General features: G+C 48.1%; 1 protein-coding gene across 1 annotated transcript in view; it reads left to right on the plus strand.

The window, feature by feature from the left end:
- The window catches only part of LOC137382924 (uncharacterized), a 183,871-nt gene that overhangs the window by 23,196 nt on the left and 133,775 nt on the right, over positions 1-26,900 (plus strand). The window contains exon 3 of the mRNA XM_068055500.1: positions 1,437-1,527. Coding sequence (XP_067911601.1) covers positions 1,437-1,527 — 91 coding nt within the window. The remainder of the gene's footprint in view (positions 1-1,436; positions 1,528-26,900) is intronic.

Below are 26,900 nucleotides of genomic sequence, written 5' to 3' on the forward strand. Positions count from 1 at the left end.
TGTTGCTATGTTTTAATTATGTTGAAGGGTCCAACAAAGTGAGGTGATCAGCTACAGTTATACTGTAAATTAAATCACAAGAAAAGTGCTAAAATAAAAATTGATACCCATTATTCCTCAGATTGTGAGTTCCCAATCTCAACTGTGTTGTCAGGAGCAGGTTCAGAATAGGAGAGACAATGTGGGAGCACCGTTGATCTGTGTACCACTTAAAGGTTCCTAAAAAAATAAATTGAACAAAACTGAAGTAGATAAGTTTCCAGGATTTGATGGCATGCATCCAAAGCTCCAGAAGGAAATTAAGGAAGAGCCCCAAAGCACAATGTTTAAGTCCTCCTTAAATACGCAAATTGTTTCAGGAGCTAGTTTAAAGTCAGTTGTGGGCAATCTCTTGGAATCCATAATTCAACATTAAATTAGTGAACATTTAAGAAGGTCAAGCCAGTATGGGTTTGTTAACGGAAAGTCGTGTTTTATTAAGTCAAAAAGATGTCACAGAAGTTTATTTAACTTTCTGACATCTCACGAGTAGGGTGGGTGATGTGTTGTGGCTTAGATGACCTCAGAATTGGCCATTTTAACTCCCTCCTGGATTTTTTATACGAAGTGCTGGTACTGGGGCAGCCACTCAGCAATTATTGAAGTTCATGAGATTTGTCACAGGATGCAACTCTGAGACAGCTTATTTTTTGATTGTCTCATGATTAATAACCCTTTCTGATATGGTTCTCTGAGTTTATCCAGTGAAGAGCGAAGCCATTCAGATCAAAAAGGTGCCAGGCTCGACCTCTGGCCTGTGTTATTGGCTGATCTCTGATGGTTGATCGAGTACAGTTCCAAGGCTGTGGCTCACCTCCCAGTGCTTCACTCAAGTGACTATTCTGCCGTGAGCTCAGATGGTGAGTGTTGATGAGTGTTTGATCATGGAAACATTGCAGCCAAACCCAATGCTATCCCCACGTACACAGTACCACCTGATAGTGATCAGGGGAGGAAATCCTGGGTGACTTCACCTTCCCTAGTCTTGGGGTTTTGCAAACAACTATAATGACCTACTGCAGTCCTGCCGATTGGCTAATCCCAGAACAAGCCAGAATCAAAGTTTTATGATATGCTGATGGAGATAGATGGTGTGGGGTGGGAAGAGGCTTGTGTGGAACATAAAAACACAACGTAGTCCAGTTTGACCCAAAGTCCTGTTTCTGGGCTGTAGATTCTATGTAATTCTATGTAAAACCTGGGCCTCTAAATAAACTAAGATTGTAAATTTTAAGGAATCCATTGATAATTATTTTGGTGAAAGTCTCTGTTTTTCATCTTATAAACAACCAAATTACTTTTATTCATCACTAACACATTTGTTATTGCATATCTTTCTTTTGAAGTCACCAACACTCACTTTCAAGTCTTTTCAAATCATGACCTGCACATTCTAGGTATGTTGAAGAGCACATTCAGAAGACAGGAAAGGCTATTGAGACAGAATTTACTTTTGCCACAAAGGGCCAGAGGAAAGAATACCTCACAGTAAGTATGAGTGGACCGTTTTTAATGGTCTGTTCATGTAAACCACCCTATTTTCATCAGATAGATTTTGGTACATTTGGCAAAAGTCATCCACCATATCCAACACCCTGTTTATGCCACACTTTTAACAGAAAGATTAGGTCCCATGATCCAACTCCCACACTGTTTCCCGAATACCCTCAAAAACCTCACACAGGTTTTCAAATACCCTCAAAAATCCCAAACTGCTTCCCAAATGCCCTTAAAATTCCAATTTGTTTTCCAAATACCCTCAAAAAAATCTCACACTTGTTTTCAAATACCCTCAAAAATCTCACACTGGTTTTTAAATACCCTCAAAAATCCCAAACTGCTTCCCAAATGCCCTTAAAATTCCAATCTGTTTTCCAAATACCCTCAAAAATCTCAAACTGCTTCCCTAATACCCTCAAAAATCCCAAACTGTTTTCCAGATATTCTCAAAAATCTCACACTGGTTTTCAAATACCCTCAAAAATCCCAAACTGCTTCCCAAATGCCCTTAAAATTCCAATCTGTTTTCCAAATACCCTCAAAAATCCCAAACTGCTTCCCAAATACCCTCAAAATTCCCACACTGCTTCCTTAATACTCTCAGAAATACCAAACTGCTTCCCTAATGCCCTCAAAAATACCAAACTGCTTGCCAAATACCCTCAAAATCCCAAACTTGTTTCTCAAATTTCCTCAAAAAATCCCAAACTGCTTGCCAAATACCCTCAAAATCCCAAACTTGTTTCTCAAATTTCCTCAAAAAATCCCAAACTGCTTGCCAAATACCCTCAAAATCCCAAACTTGTTTCTCAAATTTCCTCAAAAAATCCCAAACTGCTTGCCAAATACCCTCAAAATCCCAAACTTGTTTCTCAAATTTCCTCAAAAAATCCCACACTGCTTCCCTAATAACCTCAAAAATCCCAATGTGTTTGCCTAACACCCTAAAAAATTCCCACACTTCTTTCCTAGTACCCTCAGAAATCCCAAACTGCTTCCGAAATGCCCTTACAAATCTCATACTGATTCCCAAATACCCTCAAAATTCCCAACTGTGCCTACATCTCGCCAACCTAATTTACCACGCTTCATGCATTGACATACATGCACTGTTAACCTAATTTACATCTTACTGCATTGCCTCCGAGTCTGACCCTACCTAATACCTTGCTATTTCTTACTGTAGTGTTGTCTGCTTCTCCCAATCCTTTGAGCACCTTGTTTAACCTTCCTAATGCTACATCCTGGTTCCCGTCCCCTTGCCAAGTTAGTTTAAACCCTCCCCAAAAGCACTAGCTAACCGCCCCGCGAGGACGTCAGTCCTGGCCCTGTTTAGATGCAACCCATCCAGTCTGTATAGGTCCCACCTCACTTAGAACCAGTCCCAATGACCAAAAAATCTAAAGCCTCCCCTCATGCACCAGCTCTCCAGCTAGGTGTAAGTGTTCACTCAGGGTTGTTAAGTAGGGAGTTTGAGGATTATGACACAGTGATGATGAAGGAACTGCAAAATGTTTCCGAGTCAAAATGGTGTGTGACTTGAAGGGGAACTTGGAGGTGACTGCTGTTTCCATGTGCCTGCTGCCCTTGACCTTCTAGATGGGTAGAGGGCATGAGTTACTCATTGGATGCACCCATCAGGGTGACCCACATTTTTGTCTTTCCCCAACAGAATTATTTTTGACTACATTCCACTGTTGATAGCAGTGAGATTGCCTCATAATAAAGTGGTCCTGTGCTATGTGTCTAACCTTTGCCAATGACGAACAAAAGAGCAATTGTGCTCAGTACTATTGATCAGCATCCACCAGCAAAGTAAAGAGAAGGTCATTTTGATCTTAGTTCTGTTGCCATGGCATTGGCTGACTAATATTGCTCTCTGCAGAGTACAAACCAGACGATTCCAGCAAAGTGATAACTGGGTTTTGTTTTTTCTGAAAGACTTATTATTGCTGATAAAAGCTTCTATTTGTCATCTTTCAGTGCTTATATAAACTCAGAAAATTAGAATGGAGATAGAAAGCAATGGAGGAGGACATGACATGCTTACTGATGCTTATATTGCATCATTTCTGTCACACAGGGTATTTTAGACGTGCCAAGGAGTACTTCACCATTTTACAATTAAACTCATCTGGCTAACAGCTGGCCACTCTTGATATCGTTCCAGCACACTGTTGGTTTATGCTCCTCTCACAATGGCTTCCTCTCGACTGTGGCCTATGGCCTCATTCCCATTCCACTCACTTCTGCGTTTCTTTGCTGGGCTTCTTGGACAGAAAGTGCTAAGAGGTGAGTGAGGGAGTTTGGACGGAGCAACCCGTGTTTACTCTGATCCAGTGACTGGGATGCCTCATTTTCAATGGTGCTGTGGCTGTTGAATCTTCCTGTTGCCATAATAATAATACAAGCTTTAAGAATGCTTCGATATGCCAATGTCACCCCCACCTATTTTAGGTAGGGTGCCAGTCTCACTAGTATGTTGAAGGCAACTCAATAGCACGGGATAAGGTGCAGGAAAAACGAAAGGTAGGGAAAGGAAGAGGTAAAGCTGAGGAAGGGTAGGTAGAATTTGAAATAAAAACAAGAAATGCTGGAATCACTCAGCAGGTCTGGCAGCATCTGTGGAAAGAGAAGCAGAGTTAACGTTTCGGGTCAGTGACCCTTCATCAGATTTCCAGCATCCGCAGTATTTTGCTTTTATATTAATATAGGTAGAATTTGAGTTGGATTTGTACCAAAAGTACCAATAAAGGAAGGGATCTTAGGAGGTGTAAAGCAGATGGAAGAGGAAAGTGTGCAACATGGGGAGTGTGTGAGAGACGGGGAAGAGCATGCATGTGAGAGAGATGGGGAAGCTAATGTGCAGTTTCACAGTGATTCTAGATCAGACAGTTCAAATTAAAAGGGCACACTTTTGCTGGAGAAGGGGTTTTGCACTAATTGGGGAGTTTTCAGAGCTATAAGTTGTGAAGCGAGGAGGTGAAGGGAAGCGATACATTAGCACTGTGGTTATGTTATTGTACTAGTAATCCAGAGGCCTGGACTAAGGATCCAGAAACATGCGTTCAAATACCACCATGGCAGCTGGAGAATTTAAATTCAGTAATGGTGAACATGAAACTATTGGATTGTTGTAAAAACCCATCTATTTAATTCACTCATTTCCTTTAGGGAAGGAAATCTACTATCCTTACTTGCTCTGGCTTAGAATATGATTCCAGAGGCATAGCAATGTGAGGGACTTTTAACTGGCCTCTGAAATGGCCTAGCAAGCTACTCAGTTCTATTCAAGAAGGTGGCTCATCATCACCTTCTCAAGAACAACTTGGGATGGGCAATAAATGCTGGCCTTGCCAGCGATGTCCACATCCTGTGAATGAATTTTTTAAAAAACTCTTAAAGAAGCACAAATATCCCATTCTGCCCATTAAATCAATGCCAATCTTCTTCTCCCTATGAACCAACTATTCTAGTCCCACTGTCCAACAAACTCCACAAATCCTTACATATCCCTATTTTCCAAACTACTGTTCACTTTCTTTTTAATAGGACCTTGTAAACTGCTTCTACAATGGTTTGTTGTGGAGAGTTCCACATAATCATGCCCTCTGTGAATTTTTTTCCAACCTCTGCAATAATTATTTTTTGCGATTGTCTTTAATTTTGCCCTTCCCATTTATATTGTAATGTAAGCTGACAGTTTTGCTACATATTGTATAGTGACTGTATTAGTAAATACTGACTGTACCTAGAAAGTCACTAGACACTCCCAGGACAACAGAAAGTGAGATAAAACAGGCCCAAGGAACTCCAAAGTATATGTTGTTATAAATAACAGATACACAGGAATTATTGTAAAGCTGTAATCTCCATTTGTGGTTCTGATGACTGTTATAAACTACTCAAGCTTGCTTCATGCTTTACGACTTCATTTAATCCCTCAATTAAATTACAGCCTTTAACTCGTTCCCAGTGAACCATTAATCTATATGTAAACTCTCTGATCTTTCCCAGTGGCCTAGTGGAAAAAAACAATAAACCAATGTACTTCTAAGGTACTAAAATCCAGAGGGTCCCAAGTTCAATTCCCTGGTCTATACTTATTTCAGCTTAGATAGCCGTTGTAGTGTTGTAGGTTCATCTGGAATGGCGTTCATTGTTGAAGAGCATGCTGACGCTCATTGTCAAGGCTTGCTAATGAAGAGTAGTCATTTGGCTGAGGTATTGGAGGACAGTACCCATTGCACTATACCTTTGAAATAGTTAGTGCCTTCAAGAGGAGGGAGAAAACTAAGGGGAAAAACCTCTCTGAGCCCCTTGATTAAATTCCAGTCTGTAATTCACTTCTGGGTAGCCATTAAAGAAACACTTACATTTATATAGCACCTTTCATGACCTCTGGATGTCCCAAAGTGCTTAGAAATGTAGCCACTGTAGTAATGTAGGAAACACGGCAGCCAATTTGCACACAGCAAGCTCCCACAAACAGCATTGTGATAACCAAATAATCTGTTCCAGTGATGTTGGTTGTGGGATCATTATTGGGCGGGATTCCCTGGCTATTCTTCAAAATAGTCCCATAGGATCTTTTGCTTCTACATGAGAGGGAAGACAAGCCAAGCGATGGCAATTCTGATAGTGGAGCAATCCCTCAGTATTTTTAACATATTTATCACAAATTAAAAATGCTGGGTAGTTGGCAACATTCCATTACAGAGCGGACTAAAAGCTCTGTTTATGGAAAACATGTTATAAATGTGCCAATATTTGGATACAGTACTAGTTATACCTATACTTGGTGTGTGTGATGAGAGTTTGTCAATGCTACCTGCCACATGACAGTTGATTAAACAGTAGCTGACTGTCTACCTCCAGTGAATGCTGAAAAGTTGTTGCGGCTGTCTGCAATTGCAGGCTTCGGCCATTGAGTGTCAGTGTGGAGCAGCCTGCATTTTTGAGCCAGGAGCCATATTTCTATAAAGTCTGTAATTAAAATTGAAATCATTTATAATATTGTTTGCTGTCTGAGAGATCCACTGACCTTTCTCGTACCTCAGTGTTCCCATGTTTACTAGGATCCTTTTTATTTCTTCCACATTGCCCACTGTTCCACAAACATTCCTTTTGGCCAACTGGGAAACATGGACAGTCTTATCCTCTGACAATAGGACCTCACCTTTTGGCTGCCAACCAAATAGCTCCCTTCTCTCTTACACTCTCTACCTTTTCCTCTCTCACCCCACCTCTCTCTCTCTCCCCACCTCTCTCTCTCTCCCCCAACCTCTCTCTCATCCCCCCACCTCTCTTGCTTCACCCCCACCTCTCTCTCTCTCTCTCTCTCCCCGCACCTCCTTCTCTCCCCCCACCTCCCTCTCTATCCCACCTCCCTCTCTCTCCCACCTCTCTCTCTTCCCCTCCACCTCTCTCTCTCCCCCCACCTCTCTCTCTTCCCCTCCACCTCTCTCTCTTCCCCTCCACCTCTCTCGCTTCCCCCACCTCTCTCTCTTCCCCCCCACCTCTCTCTCTGTTCCCCCCACCTCTCTCTCTGTTCCCCCCACCTCTCTCTCCCCCCCCCACCTCCCTCTCTCTTCCCCCCACCTCTCTCTTCCCCCCACCTCTCTCTTCCCCCCACCTCTCTCTTCCCCCCACCTCTCTCTCCCCCGCACCTCTTTCCCCTCACCTCTCTCCCCCACCTCTCTCTCCCCCCCCTCTCTCTCCCCCCACCTCCCTCTCTCCCCCCACCTCCCCCCTCTCCCCCCCACCTCCCTCTCTCTTCCCCCACCTCTCTCTCCCCCGCACCTCTTTCCCCTCACCTCTCTGCTCCCCACCTCTCTCTCCCTCACCTCTCTCTCCCACCTCTCTCTCTCTCCCACCTCCCTCTTTCTCTCGATTCCCCCCCACCTCTCTCGATTCCCCCCACCTCTCTCGATTCCCCCCACCTCTCTCGATTCCCCCCACCTCTCTCGATTCCCCCCACCTCTCTCGATTCCCCCCACCTCTCTCTCTTCCCCCCAACTCTCTCTCTTCCCCCCAACTCTCTCTCTTCCCACCACCTCTCTCTCTACCGCACCTCTTTCCCCTCACCTCTCTCCCCCACCTCTCTCTCCCCCACCTCTCTCTCCCCCTCACCTCTCTCCCCCACCTCTCTCTCCCCCACCTCTCTCTCCCCCTCACCTCTCTCTCTCTTTCCCCACCTCTCTCTCTCTCTCTCCCACCAACTCTCTCTCCCCCCCCCCACCTCTCTCCCCCCCCACTTCTCTCTCCCCCCCACCTCTCTCTCTCCCCCTACCTCTCTCTCTCTCTCCCCCTACCTTTCTCTCTCTCTCCCACCAACTCTCTCCCCCCCCACCTCTCCCCCCCCCACCTCTCTCTCTCCCCCCACCTCTCTTTCCCCCACCTCGCTCTCTTCCCTCCACCGCTGTCTCTCTGTCCCCCACCTCTCTCTCCCCCACCTCTCTTTCCCCCACCTCTCCCCCCCACGTCTCTCTCTCCCCCCACCTCTCCCTCTCTCCCACCAACTCTCTCTCTCTCTCTCTCCCCTCCACCTCTCTCCCCCCCACCTCTCTCTCCCCCCACCTCTCTCTCCCCCAACGTCTCTCTCTCCCCCCCTCGTCTCTCTCTCCCCCACCTCTCTCTCTCTCTCCATCCCCACCCCTCTCCCCCCCCAGCCCTCATTCCCCCACCTCTCTCTCTCCCCCCACCTCTCTCTCTCCCCCCACCTCTCTCTCTCCCCCCAACTTCTCTCTCCCCCCCCACCTCTCTCTCTCTCTCTCCCACCAACTCTCTCTCTCTATCCCACCAACTCTCTCTCTCTCCCCTCACCTCTCTCTTCCCCCCACCTCTCTCTCCCCCGCACCTCTTTCCCCTCACCTCTCTCCCCCACCTCTCTCTCCCCCACTCTCTCTCCCCCCACCTCCCTCTCTCCCCCCACCTCCCCCCTCTCCCCCCCACCTCCCTCTCTCTTCCCCCACCTCTCTCTCCCCCGCACCTCTCTCTCCCTCACCTCTCTCTCCCACCTCTCTCTCTCTCCCACCTCCCTCTTTCTCTCGATTCCCCCCCACCTCTCTCGATTCCCCCCCACCTCTCTCGATTCCCCCCCACCTCTCTCGCTTCCCCCCACCTCTCTCGCTTCCCCCCACCTCTCTCGCTTCCCCCCACCTCTCTCCCCCCCACCTCTCTCTCTTCCCACCACCTCTCTCTCTTCCCACCACCTCTCTCTACCGCACCTCTTTCCCCTCACCTCTCTCCCCCACCTCTCTCTCCCCCTCACTTCTCTCTCTCTTTCCCCCACCTCTCTCTCCCCCCACCTCTCTCTCTCTCTCTCCCACCAACTCTCTCTCTCCCACCAACTCTCTCTCTCCCCCCCACCTCTCTCCCCCCCACTTCTCTCTCCCCCCCACCTCTCTCTCTCCCCCTACCTCTCTCTCTCTCTCCCCCTACCTTTCTCTCTTTCTCCCACCAACTCTCTCTCTCTCTCCCCTCCACCTCTCTCTCCCCCCCCAACCTCTCTCCCCCCCCACCTCTCTCTCTCCCCACACCTCTCTTTCCCCCACCTCGCTCTCTTTCCCCCACCTCGCTCTCTTCCCTCCACCTCTCTCTCTCTCCCCCACCTCTCTCTCCCCCACCTCTCTTTCCCCCACCTCTCTCCCCCCCACGTCTCTCTCTCCCCCCACCTCTCCCTCTCTCTCTCCCACCAACTCTCTCTCTCTCTCCCCCCCACCTCTCTCTCCCCCCCACCTCTCTCTCACCCCACCTCTCTCTCCCCCCCACCTCTCTCTCCCCCAACGTCTCTCTCTCCCCCCCTCGTCTCTCTCTCCATCCCCACCCCTCTCCCCCCCCAGCCCTCATTCCCCCACCTCTCTCTCCCCCCCACCTCTCTCTCTCCCCCCAACTTCTCTCTCCCCCCCCACCTCTCTCTCTCTCTCTCCCACCAACTCTCTCTCTCTCTCCCACCAACTCTCTCTCTCTCCCCTCACCTCTCTTTCCACCCACCTCTCTCTCCCCCCCCCACCTTTCTGTCTCTCCCACCACCTCTCTCTCACCTCTCTCTCTCTCCCACCTCTCTCGCTCTCCCACCTCCCTCTTCCTCTCGATTCCCCCCCACCTCTCTCGATTCCCCCCACCTCTCTCGATTCCCCCCCACCTCTCTCTCTCTTTCCCACCAACTCTCTCTCTCTCTCTCCCCTCCACCTCTCTCCCCCCCACCTCTCTCCCCCCTACCTCTCTCCCCCCCCAACCTCTCTCTCCCCCCTCAACCTCTCTCTGTCCCCCCACCTCTCTTTACCCCACCTCTCTCTCTTCCCTCCACCTCTCTCTCTCCCCCCACCTCTCCCTCCCCCCTCTCCCTCCCCCACCTCTCTTTCCCCCACCTCTCTCTCTCCCCCCCACCTCTCTCCCCCCGCGTCTCTCTCTCCCCCCACCTCTCTCTCTCTCTCTCTCTCACCAACTCGAACTCTCCCCTCCACCTCTCTCCCCCCACCACCTCTCTCTCTCCCCCCCACCTCTCTTTCCCCCACCTCTCACTCTTCCCTCCACCTCTCTCTCTCTCCCCCACCTCTCTCTCTCCCCCCCCACCTCTCTCTCCCCCCGCGTCTCTCTCTCCCCCCACCTCTCTCTCTCTCTCCCACCAACTCTCTCTCTCTCTCCCCTCCACCTCTCTCCCCCCCACCTCTCTTCCCTGCACCTCTCACCCTCCCCTACCTCCACCCCCCACCTCTCTCCCCCTCACCTCTCACCCCCCACCTCTCTCGCCCCCCACCTCTCTCGCCCCCCACCTCTCTCGCCCCCACCTGTCTCTCTCTTTCCCCCCACCTCTCTCTCTTTCCCCCCACCTCTCTCTCTTTCCCCCCACCTCTCTCTCTTTCCCCCCCACTTCTCTCTCTTTCCCCCCCACTTCTCTCTCTTTCCCCCACCTCTCTCTCCCCCCACCTCTCTCTCTTGCCCCCCCCACCTCCCTCAGCCCACCTTTCTCACCGCACCTCTCTCTCCCCACCTCTCTTTCCACCCACCTCTCTCTCCCCCCCCCACCTTTCTGTCTCTCCCACCACCTCTCTCTCTCTCCCCCCACCTCTCTCTCCCCCCCACCTCTCTCTCCCCCAACGTCTCTCTCTCCCCCCCTCGACTCTCTCTCCCCCACCTCTCTCTCTCTCTCCATCCCCACCCCTCTCCCCCCCCGCCCTCATTCCCCCACCTCTCTCTCCCCCCCACCTCTCTCGCTCCCCCCAACTTATCTCTCCCCCCCACCTCTCTCTCTCTCTCTCTCTCCCACCAACTCTCTCTCTCTCCCACCAACTCTCTCTCTCCCCTCCACCTCTCTTTCCACCCACCTCTCTCTCCCCCCCCCCCCACCTTTCTGTCTCTCCCACCACCTCTCTCTCACCTCTCTCTCTCCCACCTCTCTCTCTCCCACCTCCCTCTTTCTCTCGATTCCCCCCCACCTCTCTCGATTCCCCCCACCTCTCTCGATTCCCCCCCACCTCTCTCCCCTCCACCTCTCTCCCCTCCACCTCTCTTCCCCCCCAACCTCTCTCTCTCCCCCCACCTCTCTTTACCCCACCTCTCTCTCTTCCCTCCACCTCTCTCTCTCCCCCCACCTCTCTCTCCCCCCACCTCTCTTTCCCCCACCTCTCTCTCTCCCCCCCACCTCTCTCTCCCCCCGCGTCTCTCTCTCCCACCACCTCTCTCTCTCTCTCTCTCTCTCTCTCTCCCACCAACTCTCTCTCTCTCTCCCCTCCACCTCTCTCCCCCACCACCTCTCTCTCTCCCCCACCTCTCTTTCCCCCACCTCTCTCTCTTCCCTCCACCTCTCTCTCCCCCACCTCTCTCTCTCCCCCCCACCTCTCTCTCCCCCCGCGTCTCTCTCCCCGCGTCTCTCTCTCCCCCCACCTCTCTCTCTCTCTCCCACCAACTCTCTCTCTCTCTCCCCTCCACCTCTCTCCCCCCCCACATCTCTTCCCTGCACCTCTCACCCCCCCTACCTCTTCACCCCCCACCTCTACCCCCTCACCTCTCACCCCCCCACCTCTCTCGCCCCCCACCTCTCTCGCCCCCACCTGTCTCTCTCCCCCCACCTCTCTCTCTTTCCCCCCACCTCTCTCTCTTTCCCCCCACTTCTCTCCCTTTCCCTCACCTCTCTCTCCCCCCACCTCTCTCTCTCGCCCCCCACCTCCCTCAGCCCACCTTTCTCACCGCACCTCTCTCTCCCCACCTCTCTTTCCACCCACCTCTCTCTCCCCCCCACCTCTCTCTCCCACCCCACCACCTCTCTCTCCCCCACCACCTCTCTCTCCCCCTACCTCTCTCTCCCCCCACCTCTCTCTCCCCCCACCTCTCTCTCCCCCCACCTCTCTCTCCCCCACCCTTTTTCCCCACAACCCCTCTCCCCACCAACCCTCTCTCCCCTCCTCCCTATACCCCCCTCCTCCCTCTACCTCCCCTCCTTTCTCTCCTCCTCTCTCTTTCACATCCTCGCTCTCTGCCATTCTTCCTCTCACTCCCCTCCTCTCTTTCCCTCTCCCTTTCTCTTTTTCTCTCACTTCCTTCTCTCTCACTTCCCTCCTCTCATTCACACCTTTCCTGTCTCTCACACCTCCTCTCTCTCACACACCTCATCTCTCTCATCCCTCCTCTCACACCCCTCCTCTCTCTCACACCCCTCCTCTCTCTCTCACTCCCCTCCTCTCTCTCTCACTCCCCTCCTCTCTTTCCCTCTCCCCCGTCTTTCTCTCTCCTTTCTTCTCTTTCTCTCTTCTTTCTTCTCTTTCTCTCCTCTCCCCCTCCCCTCTTTTTCTCTCCCCTCCTTTCACTCCCCTCCTTTCTTGCTCTCTCCCCTCCTCTTTTACTCTCTCCTGTCCTCCTCCCCCTTCTTTTCCTCTCTCTTTTCGACTACAACTTGAAAATACTGCATAGCACATTAATAACACATGAAACTTCTGGATTAAGGAGTTCACCTCATCTATACCACTGCCATTTTTGGTTTCTCTGCAACATGCAAATACGCTTGAATGTTCTTCTGTTAACTAACTGAGGACACCAGGTCCAGATACATTTGTTTGTTTTTTGCCTCAGATATTTCAATTTTCAGCATGTGTTTGTGGCACAGTGGGGATGAATTGCTGCGACTAAACAAAACTTGTTCCTGAAATTGTGAATCCACGAATTTCACAGCATAAGCCAACTGCATAAAATTATTTCATTTTTTATAACTGTCTATAAATACCATCCTTCAAGTAAGTGACTTACGCCCACAGACATATGTGATATGTAATGTTTAGACACTTTCTCACTGTACTGAGAATTATATGGGAGAAATCAGGACTGTACCTCTGACTGTTTGCAGTATTGGATAAATATTTTCCAAGAATGTTTACCTGCATTAACTCATCCTTAGGATCCACCAGGACACTCTCCAGTATCAAACCATCACTGATTTACAACATGGACACCTGGGTATTAAACTAGTGTAGAGCAGACACTTATTATAGAAACAGAGAAGAAAATCTAAGGCAGGAAAGGAGCTGCATTGTTATTAGGAAAACATGAGATTTTAACACAGTGAGAGAGCAGGGAGGAGGAGATTGGACCGATTTTAACTTTGTGTGATCGTGAGTCATCAGACTGTTCTACATTTCCATTGAAATCTGTCGACCCGCTATCCCCCATTTTACACTATTGCAGAAAGTCATCATCTACCACAGTGTGCACTGAGTGATATATTTGGAGCTTGGGGAAAGCAACAGAGGAAAGTTTAATGTAGCACTGACCATACAGGTATTGATAAAATAAGGAGGAATGTGACAGAAATGAGGTAGAGATAAGACGATGATTAACTATTGAACAATTGGGTGATGGATCAGTGTCAATTGATTTCTTCCTGAAATTTGAGGGGAGAAAATATCAATTTCCCCTTGTTTTATTCGCAAAAAACAGGTAATAAGAGGAGAGTAAACTGCAGCAGTGAAATCAGCAAAGAGCTTGCATGCTACATGTGCCATGCTGAGGTCAATAATAAGACATGATTTATTCGCAGGAAAGGAATCTGGATCTTCTTTGGCTACAACCGAGGACTGTATTTCTTAGAGCAGGTAATATTAGTCTTTAGCTCTTAGTTAGATATGGAGCAAGGACAGCAGTGAACTGACATACTTAACACACTGATTGTTCCCTGAATACTGAGGTCATTAGTCAAAAGTTGACTCAGATCACACACCAAGGCATTAGGCCAGAATTTGCCGTATCAGGACATCAAACAGCATCAGCCGTTAGTTAGACTTGCCCCTGCAGCCTTCAGCTCAAAACATTTTTTCCCCCACAAAGTTGCTGAAATGCGAGCTGATAACAGCGCAACAAGGGAATTAACATCCAAGACCTGAGTGAACAAGGCAACTAACAGGGTAACGCCTTAAACAATTAGATTTAAGGATTGAGAAATAAATATGGGAAGGACTGAGAAGGAAGGTGAATCAAAATGAGTGAATTCAATGTTGAATCAAGTGCAGAAAGGAAAATAAAGATTAAGGGAGAAGAAAGAGACAAACAGGAAAAGTAAATTATAAAAAGTTAATTAAATTTGATTTTTAAAAATGTTTTTGAAAACTTCAAAACCTGAAGGCATGAAAGTCCACACTTGTAATAGTTAATTTGTGGTACTAGAGAGATTGATTGGCAGTTATTAACTACTACCATATTGTATTATCCCTGTAATAGCAAAACTTAACATTCTGTGACAAGATCAATGGCCAACACATGAGCAATTACAGCAAGCTCCTAAAAAAAAATGCAGAGGATAAGGGTGAGGTTCTGTTTTCATTACATTATGGAGGAGCAGCGCCACTTCAACATCCTGCGGATCACTATTGACTAGAAACGGAACTGGGCCAGCCACTTAAATACTGTGGCTACACGAGCAGGTCAGAGGCTGGGAATTCTGCGGCGAGTAACTCACTTCCTGTCTCCCCAATACCTGTCCACCATCTACTAGGCACAAGTCAGGAGTGTGATGGAATACTGTCCACTTGCCTGGATGGGTGCAGCTCCAACAACACTCGAGAAGCTCGACACCATCCGGCACAAAGCAGTCGGGTTGATTGGCACCCCATTCACCACCTTCAACATTCACTCCCTCCACCACCAGTGCACAGTAGCAGCAGTATGTACCATCTACAAGATGCACTGCAGCAACTCACCAAGGCTCCTTCGACAGCACCTTCCAAACCCACGACCTCTACCACCTCGAAGGACAAGGGCAGCAGATGCATGGGAACATCACCACCTGCAAGTTCCCCTCCAAGCCACACACCACCCTGACTTGGAACTATATCGCCATTCCTTCACTGTCCTGGAACTCCCTTCATAACAGCACTGTTGGTGTACCTTCCCTCCCGCACCCCCCCCCCCCCCCTGCCCCCGCCTGGACTGCAGCAGTTCATGAAGGCAGCTCACCACCAACTTCTCAAGGGCAATTAGGGACAGGCAATAAGTGTTGGCCTAGCCGGCAATACCCGCATCCCACGAACGAATAAAAATAACTTGGGCAGCAACCATTGGATATTCATATTAACCACACATCTGCTCCTCAACTGAAGTTGTTTTGCCATTCATCCAAAAATAACTGAACTTTATTAACTGTGCCATTATTTTGACACCATATTCTGGCCAATTATTTGTTAAAAGCAGATTGCATCTGTTTCCCTTTGCATAATGTCCAACAAATTTTAATAACCCACATTCACAGTGACAGGTATGTGGCTGGAACCACAACAGTAAACATAAGTTTACTAATAAGGGAATGGTAAATTAGTGGTAATGTTACTGGACTAGTAATCCAGAGGTCCGGATTAATGCTGTAGAGATGCTGTTCACAAAAGAGGGGGACGATGCAGATATTGCAGTTAAGGAAGAAGAGTGTGAAGTATTGGATGTGATAAACATAGGGAGAGAGGAAGTATTAATGGGATTAGCATCCTTGAAAGTTGATAAATCACTAGGGCCAGATGAAATGTATCCTAGGCTGTTAAAAGAAGCAAGAGCGGAAATAGCAGAGGGTCTGACCATCATTTTCCAATCCTCACTGGATAAAGGTGTGGTGCCAGAGGATTGGAGAATTGCTAACGTTGTACCTCTGTTTAAAAAGGGAGCAAAGGATAAACCAAATAATTACAGGCCAGTCAGTCTAACCTCAGTAGTGGACAAATTATTGGAATCTATTCTGAGAGACAGGATAAATTGTCACTTAAAAAGGCACAAGTTAATCAAGGATAGTCAGCATAGATTTTTTAAGGGAAGATCTTATTTGACCAACTTGATCAAATTTTTTGAAGAAGTAACAAGGAAGACAGCTGAGACTAGTGCAGTTGATGCAGTCTGTTTGGATTTTAGCAAGGCTTTTGACAAGGTCCCACATGGCAGACTGGTTAAAAAAAATAAAATCCCATGGGATCCAGGGAAATGCAGCAAGATGGATACAAATAAAAGCAAAATACTGCGGATGCTGGAAATCTGAAACAAAAACAAGAAATGCTGGAATCACTCAGCAGGTCTGGCAGCATCTGTGGAAAGAGAAGCAGAGTTAACGTTTCAGGTCAGTGACCCTTCTTCGGAACAGTTCCGAAGAAAGATGGATACAAATTGGCTCGGTGGCAGGAAACGAAGGGTAATTGTTGACGGCTGTTTTTGCAACTGCAGGGCTGTTTCCAGTGGCATTCCGCAGGGCTCAGTACTGGGTCCCCTGCTTTTTGTGGTGTATATTAACAATTTTGACATAAGTGTAGGGGGCATGATCAAGAAGTTTGCAGACGGTACAAAGATTGGCCATGTGGTAGATAGCGAGGAGGATAGCTGTAGGCTGCAGGAAGATATTGATGGTCTGGTCAGATGGGCCGAAAAGAGGTAACTGGAATTCAACTTGAAGAAGTGTGAGGTGATGCATTTGGGGAAGTCAAACAAGGCAAAGGAATACACGATTAATGGGAAAATACTGAGAAGTGTAGAGGAAGTGAGGGACCTTGGAGTCCACAGATCCCTGAAGGTAGCAGGACAGATCGATAAGGTGGTTAAAAAGGCATGTGGAATTCTTTCCTTTATTAGCCGAGGTATAGAATACAAGAGCAGGGAGGTTATGCTGGATCTGTATAACTCATTGGTAGGCCAGTGTGAGTACTGTGTGCAGTTCTGGTCACCTCATTACAGAAAGGATGTAATTGCATTAGAGAGGGTACAGAGGAGATTTACGAGTATGCTGCCAGGACTGGAAAAATGCAGCTATGAGGAAAGATTGGATAGGCTGGGGTTGTTCTGCTTGGAACAGAGAAGGCTGAGGGGAGATCGGATTGAAATGTGCAAAATTTTGAAGGGCCTGGATAGAGTGAAGGTGAAGGGTCTATTTACCTTAGCAGAGAAATCAGTGACGAGGGGGCATAGATTTAAAGTGATTAGTAGAACAATTAGAGGGGAGATGAAGAAAAACTTTTTCACCCAGAGGGTGGTGATGGTCTGGAACTCACTGCCTAAAAGGGTAGTTGAGGCAGAGACCCTCAACTCATTCAGAAGAAGTCTGGATATGCACCTCAAGTACTGTAATGTGCAGGGCTACGGACAAAATGCTGGAAGGTGGGATTTGAATAGGTGGATCGTTTTTCGGCCGGCACAGGCACGATGGCTACATGGCCTCTTTCTGTGTCTTAAACTTTCTATGATTCGATGACTTTCTATGTGAGTTCAAATCTCATCATGGCAGCTGGGGGATTTTAAATTCAATTAATTAATAAATCTGGAATAGAAAGTTAGTCTCACTAATGATGATCATGAAACTACCGGATTGTTGTAAAAACCCATCTTGTTTACTAATGTTTTTAGGGAAGGAAATCTGCCATCCTTATCTGTTCTGGCCTATATCTGACACCAGATCCACAGCAATGTGGTTGACTCTTAACTGCCCTCTGAAATGGCTTAGCAAGCCACTCAGTTGTATGAAACCACTACAGAAAAAGTCAAATAAGAATAAAACCGGATGGGCCACCTGGCAGAATAGACCCACCAGCGGTGACAGCCCAGTGTTATACAGTTAGGATGGAGTTGCTCTGGGAGTCCTCAACATTAACTCCGGACCCCATGAAGTCTCATTGCACCAGAGCAAACATAGGCAAGGAAACCCCCTGCTCATTACCACCTACTACCCCCCCTCAGCTGATGAATCAATGCTCCTCCATGTTCAACACCACTTGGAAGAATCACTGAGGGTAGCAAGGGCACAGAATGTACTCTTGATGGGGGACTTCAATGTCCATCAACAAGAGTGGCTCGTTAGCACCACTACTGACCGAGCTGGCCAAGTTCTGAAGGCCTTATCTAGCAGACTGGGCCTGCGGCAGGTGGTGAGAGAATGAACACGAGGGATAAACCTACTTGACCTCATCCTTCCCAATCTACCCATTGCAAATGAATCTGTCCATGGCAGTATTGGTAGGAGTGACCACTGCACAGTCCTTGTGGAGACAAAGTCCCATCTTCACATTGTGGACACCCTCCATTGTGGTATCTGGTACTACCACCAGGCTAATTGGGACAGATTCAGAACAGATCTAGCAGCTCAAAACTGGGCATCCATGAGGTGCTGTGGGCCATCAGCAGAAGCAGAATTGTATTCAACTGCAATCTGTTGCCTCATGGCCCGGCATATCCCTCACTCTACCACTACCATCAAGCCAGAGGACCAACCCTGGTTCAATGAGGAGTGCAGGAGAGAATGCCAGAAGCAGCACCAGGTATACCTAAAAATGAGATGTCAACCTGATGAAGCTACAACACAGGACTACATACATGCTAGACAGCAGCAGCAGCATGCTATAGATAGAGCTAATCAATCCCACAACCAATGGATTAGATCAAAACTCTGCAGTCTTGCCATATCCAGTCATGAATAATGCTGGGCAATTAAACAACTAATCAGAGGAGGAAACATCCCCATACTCAATGATGGCGGATCCCAGCATGTCAGTGCAAAAGACAAGGCTGAAGCATTTGCAACCATAATCAGCCAGAAGTGCCGAGTGGATGACCCATCTTGGCTGCCTCATGAGGCCCCCAACATCACAGATGCCAGTCTTCAGCAAATTCAAATCACTCCACATGATATCAAGAAACGGTTGAAGGCACAGGATACAGCAAAGGCTATGGGCCCTGACAGCATCCCAGTAGTGCTGAAGACTTGTGCTCCATAACTAGCCACCCCACAAGCCAAACTTTTCAAGTACAGCTACAATACTGGCATCTACCCGACAATGTGAAAAATTGCCCAGGCATGTCCTCTCCACAAAAAGCAGGACAAATCCAATCTGGCTAATTACTACCCATCAGTCTACTCTCGCTACTCAGCAAAGTGATGGAAGGTATTATCAACAGTGCTATCAAGCAGCTTTTGCTCACCAGTAAGCTGCTCATCGATGCTCAGTTTGGGTTCTGCCAGGGTCAGTCGGCTCCAGAACTGATTACAGCCTTGGTCCAAGCATGTATAAAAGAGTTGGATTTCAGAGGTGAGGTGAAAGTGACTGCTCTTGACATCATAGAACATAGAAGATTACAGCGCAGTACAGGCCCTTCGGCCCTCAATATTGCGCCGACCTGTGAAACCATCTGACCTACACTATTCCATTTTCATCCATATGTCTATCCAATGACCACTTAAATGCCCTTAAAGTTGGCGAGTCTACTACTGTTGCAGGCAAGGCGTTCCACGCCCCTACTACTCTCTGAGTAAAGAAACTACCTCTAACATCTGTCCTATATCTATCACCCCTCAACTTAAAGCTATGTCCCCTCGTGTTTGTCATCACCATCCGGGGAAAAAGACTCTCACTATCCACCCTATCTAACCCTCTGATTATATTATATGTCTCTATTAAGTCACCTCCCCTCCTCCTTCTCTCTAATGAAAACAACCTCAAGTCCCTCAGCCTTTCCTCGTAAGACCTTCCCTCCATACCAGGCAACATCCTAGTAAATCTCCTCTGCACCCTTTCCAAAGCTTCCACATCCTTCCTATAATGCGGTGACCAGAACTGCACGCAATACTCCAGGTGCGGCCGCACCAGAGTTTTGTACAGCTGCAGCATGACCTCGTGGCTCCTAAACTCGATCCCCCTACTAATAAAAGCTAACACACCATATGCCTTCTTAACAGCCCTATTAACCTGGGTGGCAACTTTCAGGGATTTATGTACCTGGACACCAAGATCTCTCTGCTCATCTACACTACCAAGAATCTTCCCATTAGCCCAGTACTCTGCATTCCTGTTACTCCTTCCAAAGTGAATCACCTCACACTTTTCCGCATTAAACTCCATTTGCCATCTCTCAGCCCAGCTCTGCAGCCTATCTATGTCCCTCTGTAACCTACAACATCCTTCGGCACTATCCACAACTCCACCGACCTTCGTGTCATCCGCAAATTTACTAACCCACCCTTCTACACCCTCATCCAGGTCATTTATAAAAATGACAAACAGCAGTGGCCCCAAAACAGATCCTTGCGGTACACCACTAGTAACTAAACTCCAGGATGAACATTTGCCATCAACCACCGCCCTCTGTCTTCTTTCAGCTAGCCAATTTCTGATCCAAAGCTCTAAATCACCTTCAATCCCATACTTCCGTATTTTCTGCAATAGCCTACCGTGGGGAACCTTATCAAACGCCTTACTGAAATCCATATACACCACATCCACGGCTTTACCCTCATCCACCTGTTTGGTCACCTTCTCGAAAAACTCAATAAGGTTTGTGAGGCACGACCTACCCTTCACAAAACCGTGCTGACTATCGCTAATGAACTTATTCTTTTCAAGATGATTATAAATCCTATCTCTCATAACCTTTTCCAACATTTTACCCACAACTGAAGTAAGGCTCACAGGTCTATAATTACCAGGGCTGTCTCTACTCCCCTTCTTGAACAAGGGGACAACATTTGCTATCCTCCAGTCTTCCAGCACTATTCCTGTCGACAATGACGACATAAAGATCAAGGACAAAGGCTCTGCAATCTCCTCCCTGGCTTCCCAGAGAATCCTAGGATAAATCCCATCTGGCCCAGGGGACTTATCTATTTTCACACTTTCCAAAATTGCTAACACCTCCTCCTTGTGAATCAAGGCAGCATTTGACTGAATGTAGCATCAAGGAGCCTAGCAAAATGGAAGTCAATGAGGATCAGGCTCTCCACTGGCTGGTATCATACCTAGTGCAAAGGAAAATGGTAGTGGTGTTGCACGCCAATCATCTCAGTCCCAGGACATCGCTGCAGAAGTTCCTGGTGGCGTGTGGGGTGATATAATTAGGCAGGAGGTGTTTTTTTGGATTCCTGACAGCGGGATATTTTAGAGGAATTAAGTTGGTGGCGGGTTTGTGGCGTTCCAGGTTTCCCCCAGCGCAGTGGCGGATTGCAGCTTTGCATTCATATCAATAACATGAATACTCATTATCCTCTGCGTAGTTACAATTTATTCCTACGTGCCAGATTAAGTGAATGGCGAGTGATATTCCTGTGCCACCCAGTTCACGAATGTTTCAACGTGGCGTGCAGCAGTTGGGTTTGTGCAGTTGAGTCTCAGGACTGTTCTCTTCTCTCTTTAACTCAGTTGCTAAACTAAAGCTAGCATTGCATTGGAAGTTTGCCTCCAGGCACCAGCAAGGGTGAATCATCTCTGAGAATGGCGGCGATGGCATGGGCAGGGGCTACGTGGAGGAGCAGGGGAGGGAAGGGTAGGATTCATTGGGTGCATGGAGGAGCAGGGGAGGATAGTTAGGAGGGAAGGGTGGGATTGATTGGGTGCATCAAGGAACAGGGGAGGGTGGAGTGGAGCATCCAGGTTGTTGAATGGTTGATGTTGATGGTGAAGATGTATTTTGTCAGCTGCCGGGTGGTGAGTGGATTAGATCAGTACAGTGAAGATATTTGGCAACGGCCTAAAGGGAGGGATGAGTGCTGTCGATGTCGGGGAGCTGTGGGGCAAATTGAGAGTCCTGGCTAACAGAAGGAACGGTTACAGTCAATGGGGAAAATTAATTCTGTAGGAGGGAAGGTCAAGACTAATGGGCGGGTGTTCAACAGCTTCATTTGGAGGGGAACGGGACTCGCAACAATGGTCAGTTCAATATGAGGACGGTCAAGGATAAGAATCAGCATCTCAATAGTAATGGGAGTAGGAACAGAGGGGAGGGATGGCATGAATACATTGATGATTACACTATGCACGGTAGCGGGGAGAGGCTTAATGGTTACGGAGGGAAAGGTAACAGTAACATTGGGTGAGTCAAGGGTGATGGGTTCAAGCTGGGAGGTTGCAGGAGGAGGTTGTAAGGTGAGGAGACTTGCCCTGAATTCCACGCACACCATTTTCTCCAATGTTAATGGAAACCATGTGGACACTCAAGGATTGCAAGGAGAGTGGGAGGAGGCAAACAACAGTAGGTGTGTCTTCTGCCTTGCTGCAATTTGAAGGCAGATATAAGGGAACTGTTCATTGCCTCGATGCTTCAGCTCACTAGCCACAGAAGGCTGAATCACCACGCTCTGCTTATTTATTGTTCAGAAAAGCCACAGCAACATGGGAATCATACACCCAATTTGTCTAGTACCATGGGAAGAAGAACAAAGAGAGAGACTAAGGAGGGTTCTTTTCCCTCAACTCATGATGCCTAAGTGCAGAACAGAAAGGTGAAGATCCTCCAAATGATAATATTGAGGAATGGCCTTATCGAAGATAGGCAATGGCTTGTCATCGTATCCTCAGGACAAGGACAAATTGTGTCTCTGACATTTGAAGGCAATGTCAGAGATGCCTAAGGATGTCACATGAAAGGGTCACAGAAATTTGTAGGATCCTGCAGCCGCTTGGGGTCAGTAGGAATCCCATGCTGGTTTCTCAAGGTGGCTGCTGCACTCAAGTTGTTCTCGAACAGCTCTTTCCAGGGATCCACAGGTGACATATGTGGCATCTCGATGGGTTCCCTAGAGTGCAGGGGGTGATCAACTATTCTCAAGTGGCCATTAGAGCTCCCTGGGACCAGTCTGCTGTCTTTGTCAATTGCAATGGCTTCCACTTTTTAAACATGCAGTTGGTTTGGAGAAGAATCATGCATGTTTGCGCACGTTTCCCAAGGAGCTATCATGATTCCTACACTTTGAGGAACTCCCAGCTTCCAGCAGTTTTCGAGGAACCGGCCGAAGTGGACGGATGGATCCTCGGTGATTAGGGTTACCCACTTTCTACATGGACGATGACACCAATACGTCATCCCCAAAGTGCTGCTGAGGAGAGGTACAATGTTGTTCATGCATCCACCGGAACCGCCATTGAACACATCATTGGCATGCTGAAAATGAGATTTAATTGCCTTCCCCGGTCTGGAGGGGCTCTTCAGTACACACCAGAGAGGGTGTCACGAATAATCGTTATCTGCTTTGCCTTGCACAACCTGGCAATTAAACGCATGTTTTGACCAGGTGCGAAAGGGGTCCCTCTCAGTCTTCACCTGGTTTTACCGTAACAGGGTTTAATCTTAAACACACCGTGTTTTTAGCTCCCCCTTGGTGAATCCTCGTTCACCGTTTTCCAATTATAAAGCAAAGAAACCAGCACAAACAGGTTTTCTTAGGTTTACAGAAGAAAAATTTAAATTTATTAAACTTGAACTTACGCTCTAATTCGGCTGACGTGTACGGATACGCGACGCGCCCACACTAGCATGCATATGCAATACACACATGTAAATAGAGACAGAAAAGAGTAGAAGAAAAATAAAGTGGAAAGGTTTGAGGCAATATCTGAAGAGTTTTTGTTATGGTTCTTCGAGCTCACTGGAGAGTCCTTGGATTGTAGGTAGATCTTGCTTTTCGTTCGGGCCCAGTATTCTTCTTAAACCTTATTCACCACAGGAGACTTTCCTCTCTTGGGGTTTTTGTGTCTTCTGTGGATTCAGAGGCTTGTGAGAAAGAGATGGGAGCAGACAGGAGAGAGATCTTCTCAGTCCAGGAGCAAACAGTCTTTCAGAGTTCAAACTCTCTGTGGCCAGTTCAAAAGAAAACCCTGGAACAGCCTTTTAATCATGTGACTAGCTGGACTAACCAGTCCTGGCCCTTGTGGATTGTATCCTCCTTAACAGGCCCTGGAATGTGCTTCCTCACCTTCGATATCTGTTAGTATGTAAATGTTTTTTTTCCAGCCACAGCTGATCTGTTTAACAAGTCACTTCCTCGCTCCTGCAACAGCTAAAAATCAATGTTCATGTGACAAAACCAATGTTCCTCATTCTTGGCCGGTGGGGGCCTGCATGAAACCTCCACACCCAGCGGAATGAAATGCGATGTGAGAAAAGCACATTTCGTTGGGGCCCAGTATTCTTCTTAAACCTTGTTTGCTGTAGGAGACTTTTCTCTCTTGGAGTTCATGTGGCTTCAGTGGATTCAGAGGCTTGTGAGAAAGAGATGGGAGCAGACAGGAGAGATCTTCTCAGTCCAGGAGCAAACAGTCTGAGTTCAAACTCTCTGTGGCCAGTTCAAAAGAAAACCCTGGAACAGCCAGTTAGTCATGTGACCAGCTGGACTAACCAGTCCTGGCCCTTGTGGATTGTATCCTCCTTAGCAGGCCCTGGAATGTGCTTCCTCACCTTTGATGTCTGTTAGTATGTAAATGTTTTTTTCCAGCCGATCTGTTTAACAAGTCATTTGCTTGTTCCAGCAACAGCTAAATCATTGTTCATGTGACAAAACCAGTATGCCTCATTCTTGGCAGGTGGGGGCCTGCATGACATGCAGCAACGTTCTGCAGGTGGAGGAACAGGAGGAACATCAGTCCTCCTCAGATGAGGATGACTATGAAGAGGGGTGGAGGAGGACAACAATGATAACAATGCCGTCATCAATATGAAGGCCATCAAGAGACCTGCAAGAGACATCAGGGAGATCCTCATTTATGCACGTTGCAGCCAACAATAAGCCACATCATCAAGGAACGTTGGGAGGAGAAACGTAACACTTCCCCACAGAAATTCACTTTTGCCTGAGGTCTCATTCATCTCTGTGATCTTAACAAAGCATTGCTGCACTTTCATATGATTGGCATTTGAAATCAGCTATGGGCTTCGATGAATGTGACTACTTGCCACTGCAAGCAGCGTTGTTATAACGGTAGAAAACAAAAGTAAAGGCATGATAGTATTGGAAGAAGTTATTAATCATCAATAGGAAAATAGAGATCATTGAAGAGTGAAGGCTCAAATTCCATTGAGATATGGATGCTGGACATTCCTGAGATTCTGTGCAAGCATTATTGAGGTCCTGCCAAAGACCTCCAAAAACCTTCTTTGTATCCATCTGTAACCAAGCAAAACATTACTGAGAGTGGATCAAATTTTGCATGAAATAAAAATGTTCTAATACATCTTTGCAATCATGACAATTTGTACAGCACCTGTGCCAGCTTCATGATCAAAACTGTTTCAATTTCTTTTTTCTCCCACTACGCCTAGGTACTAGCCCTACATTAGCAGCTGAGGTGGAGGCAGTCTGTTCAGTGCGCTGCCCGTTGCTGTGGATGACCCTGGCGGGCGTCCTCTGGAGGAACGAAGCCTTGATGGCTTCATCCTACTGGGGGTCTGCAGCACTGGTGCTTGAGTATCCCCCCGTGCTCGCCTGCTGGAGGTAAGGGGGTCAATGTCGGGAGGGAGGATGAGACGCTGCTTACCCTGGGGGTGTCCTGAAAAGAAGGTTCCAGGGCAGCTGGCACGCGCTCCTCCTCCATCTGTGTGCATGATGGCACCTGTCTCCCTGAGGGGAAGGAGCACCTGGAGGGAAGTCTAGGTTCCTCGTCCGCCTCTCGCTTAGACTCTGCTGCATGGAGTCCACGGCAACAGCGATGAAGGGCAGGTCAGATCGCATATGGCTTGAGTGCTCAACCAGACTCGCCACAGAGCTTGCCAGACTCTTGACTGAGGAAGCCATATGCTCAAATGCCTGGAACATGGCAGACAACACGACTTGCATGGACTCCTGCATGGCACATGCAAAGCCACGCATGACCTCAGGCATCTCTGACATATTTTCCACATGGCTTTGCTGCACATACAGCAGACTTCTCGTGGCAACAAACAGAGGATCATCATGAGTGTAGGGTTGAGCAGGGGCCTGGTCCCCAGTAGTCCTCTGATTGTCAGGGGACCCAACTGGCACATGCTCCCTCAGCTGCTGGGACGTATCTGTGTTGTGACCACCAGTTTGTGACTCAGATTCTAATATTAAACGCCCCGCACTACCGGAGATGGAAGAAGAGGCAGGTGACAGTGCACCCTCTGGGGCATTGGCTTCTTCTTCCTTTCCAGTGGAGGATTCTTGGACCATATGGCGTTCTGTGACTCGAGTGCAGGCACCTACAGTGGAGACACACAGAGGCACTTTAAGCATGTGTTTCACATGAGTTCACACAATTTCCGTAGTTTCAACTTACGGCTGCAAGCAGAGATGAAACTTCATTCTTACGCCTTGTGGCTCCTGCCTCGCCATCTCTGCTCGCCCTGCCTCTCTCCTCTCTCGCGATCTCCGAAGCTGCCTCCTCAGCTGCGGTCAGCGGCCTGATGTCAGGGACCCCTCCTCCCGCCTTAGCACGCTCACACTGGTTGTGGCTTCATTTCTCCTGCAACAAAGAGTGCAGATTTACTGATATGGCAAACGTTGCATCACAACCATTGCATACATGCATCAATATCACTCATTCTGCATTGGCTTTCGCAGAACACATCCAATCACATAAACAATGCCAATCTTCATCATTTAGTAGATGACACCAAGGCTGCTCATGCATTAGACTGCAATCCTTGCGTACTCTCCACCTTAAAGACACCTCGACGTGGACCATTTACCTTCGCTGATCTGAGCAAGTCATTACCATGCTTGCGGCATTTGTACCCATGTTCTAAGAGTTACCCCACGGTTCGAGACCTCCTCAGCTACCTCCATCCAGGCTGCCTTGGTGAGGTGGGAGGGTCTTCTGACTCCATCTGCAGGGAAGAGGACCACCTGCCTTTCCCTGAGGCCTGGAGAAGAACCTGCAAGGAGGCGTCACTGACCCGTGGGGTGGGACGCTACCGGCTGGCTGCCATGTCATTCACTTTGGTTGTAGGGAAAATAAATGATATGAAATTGGTGGTGAGTTCACAAAATAAGGGAGGCAAAAACATTTTGATTTAAATGAAAGCTGCAACTGTTATTCTGAAGATACTTACATGAAAGGAAAGCTGCTGCAAGGACAGAATGTTTTACATCTGTGGCGATCATGGTGCGTGGGGTAGTGATGGCGGGTTCCACCAAT

Source organism: Heterodontus francisci, chromosome 23, assembly GCF_036365525.1.
Source record: "Heterodontus francisci isolate sHetFra1 chromosome 23, sHetFra1.hap1, whole genome shotgun sequence".
NCBI lineage: Eukaryota > Metazoa > Chordata > Chondrichthyes > Heterodontiformes > Heterodontidae > Heterodontus > Heterodontus francisci.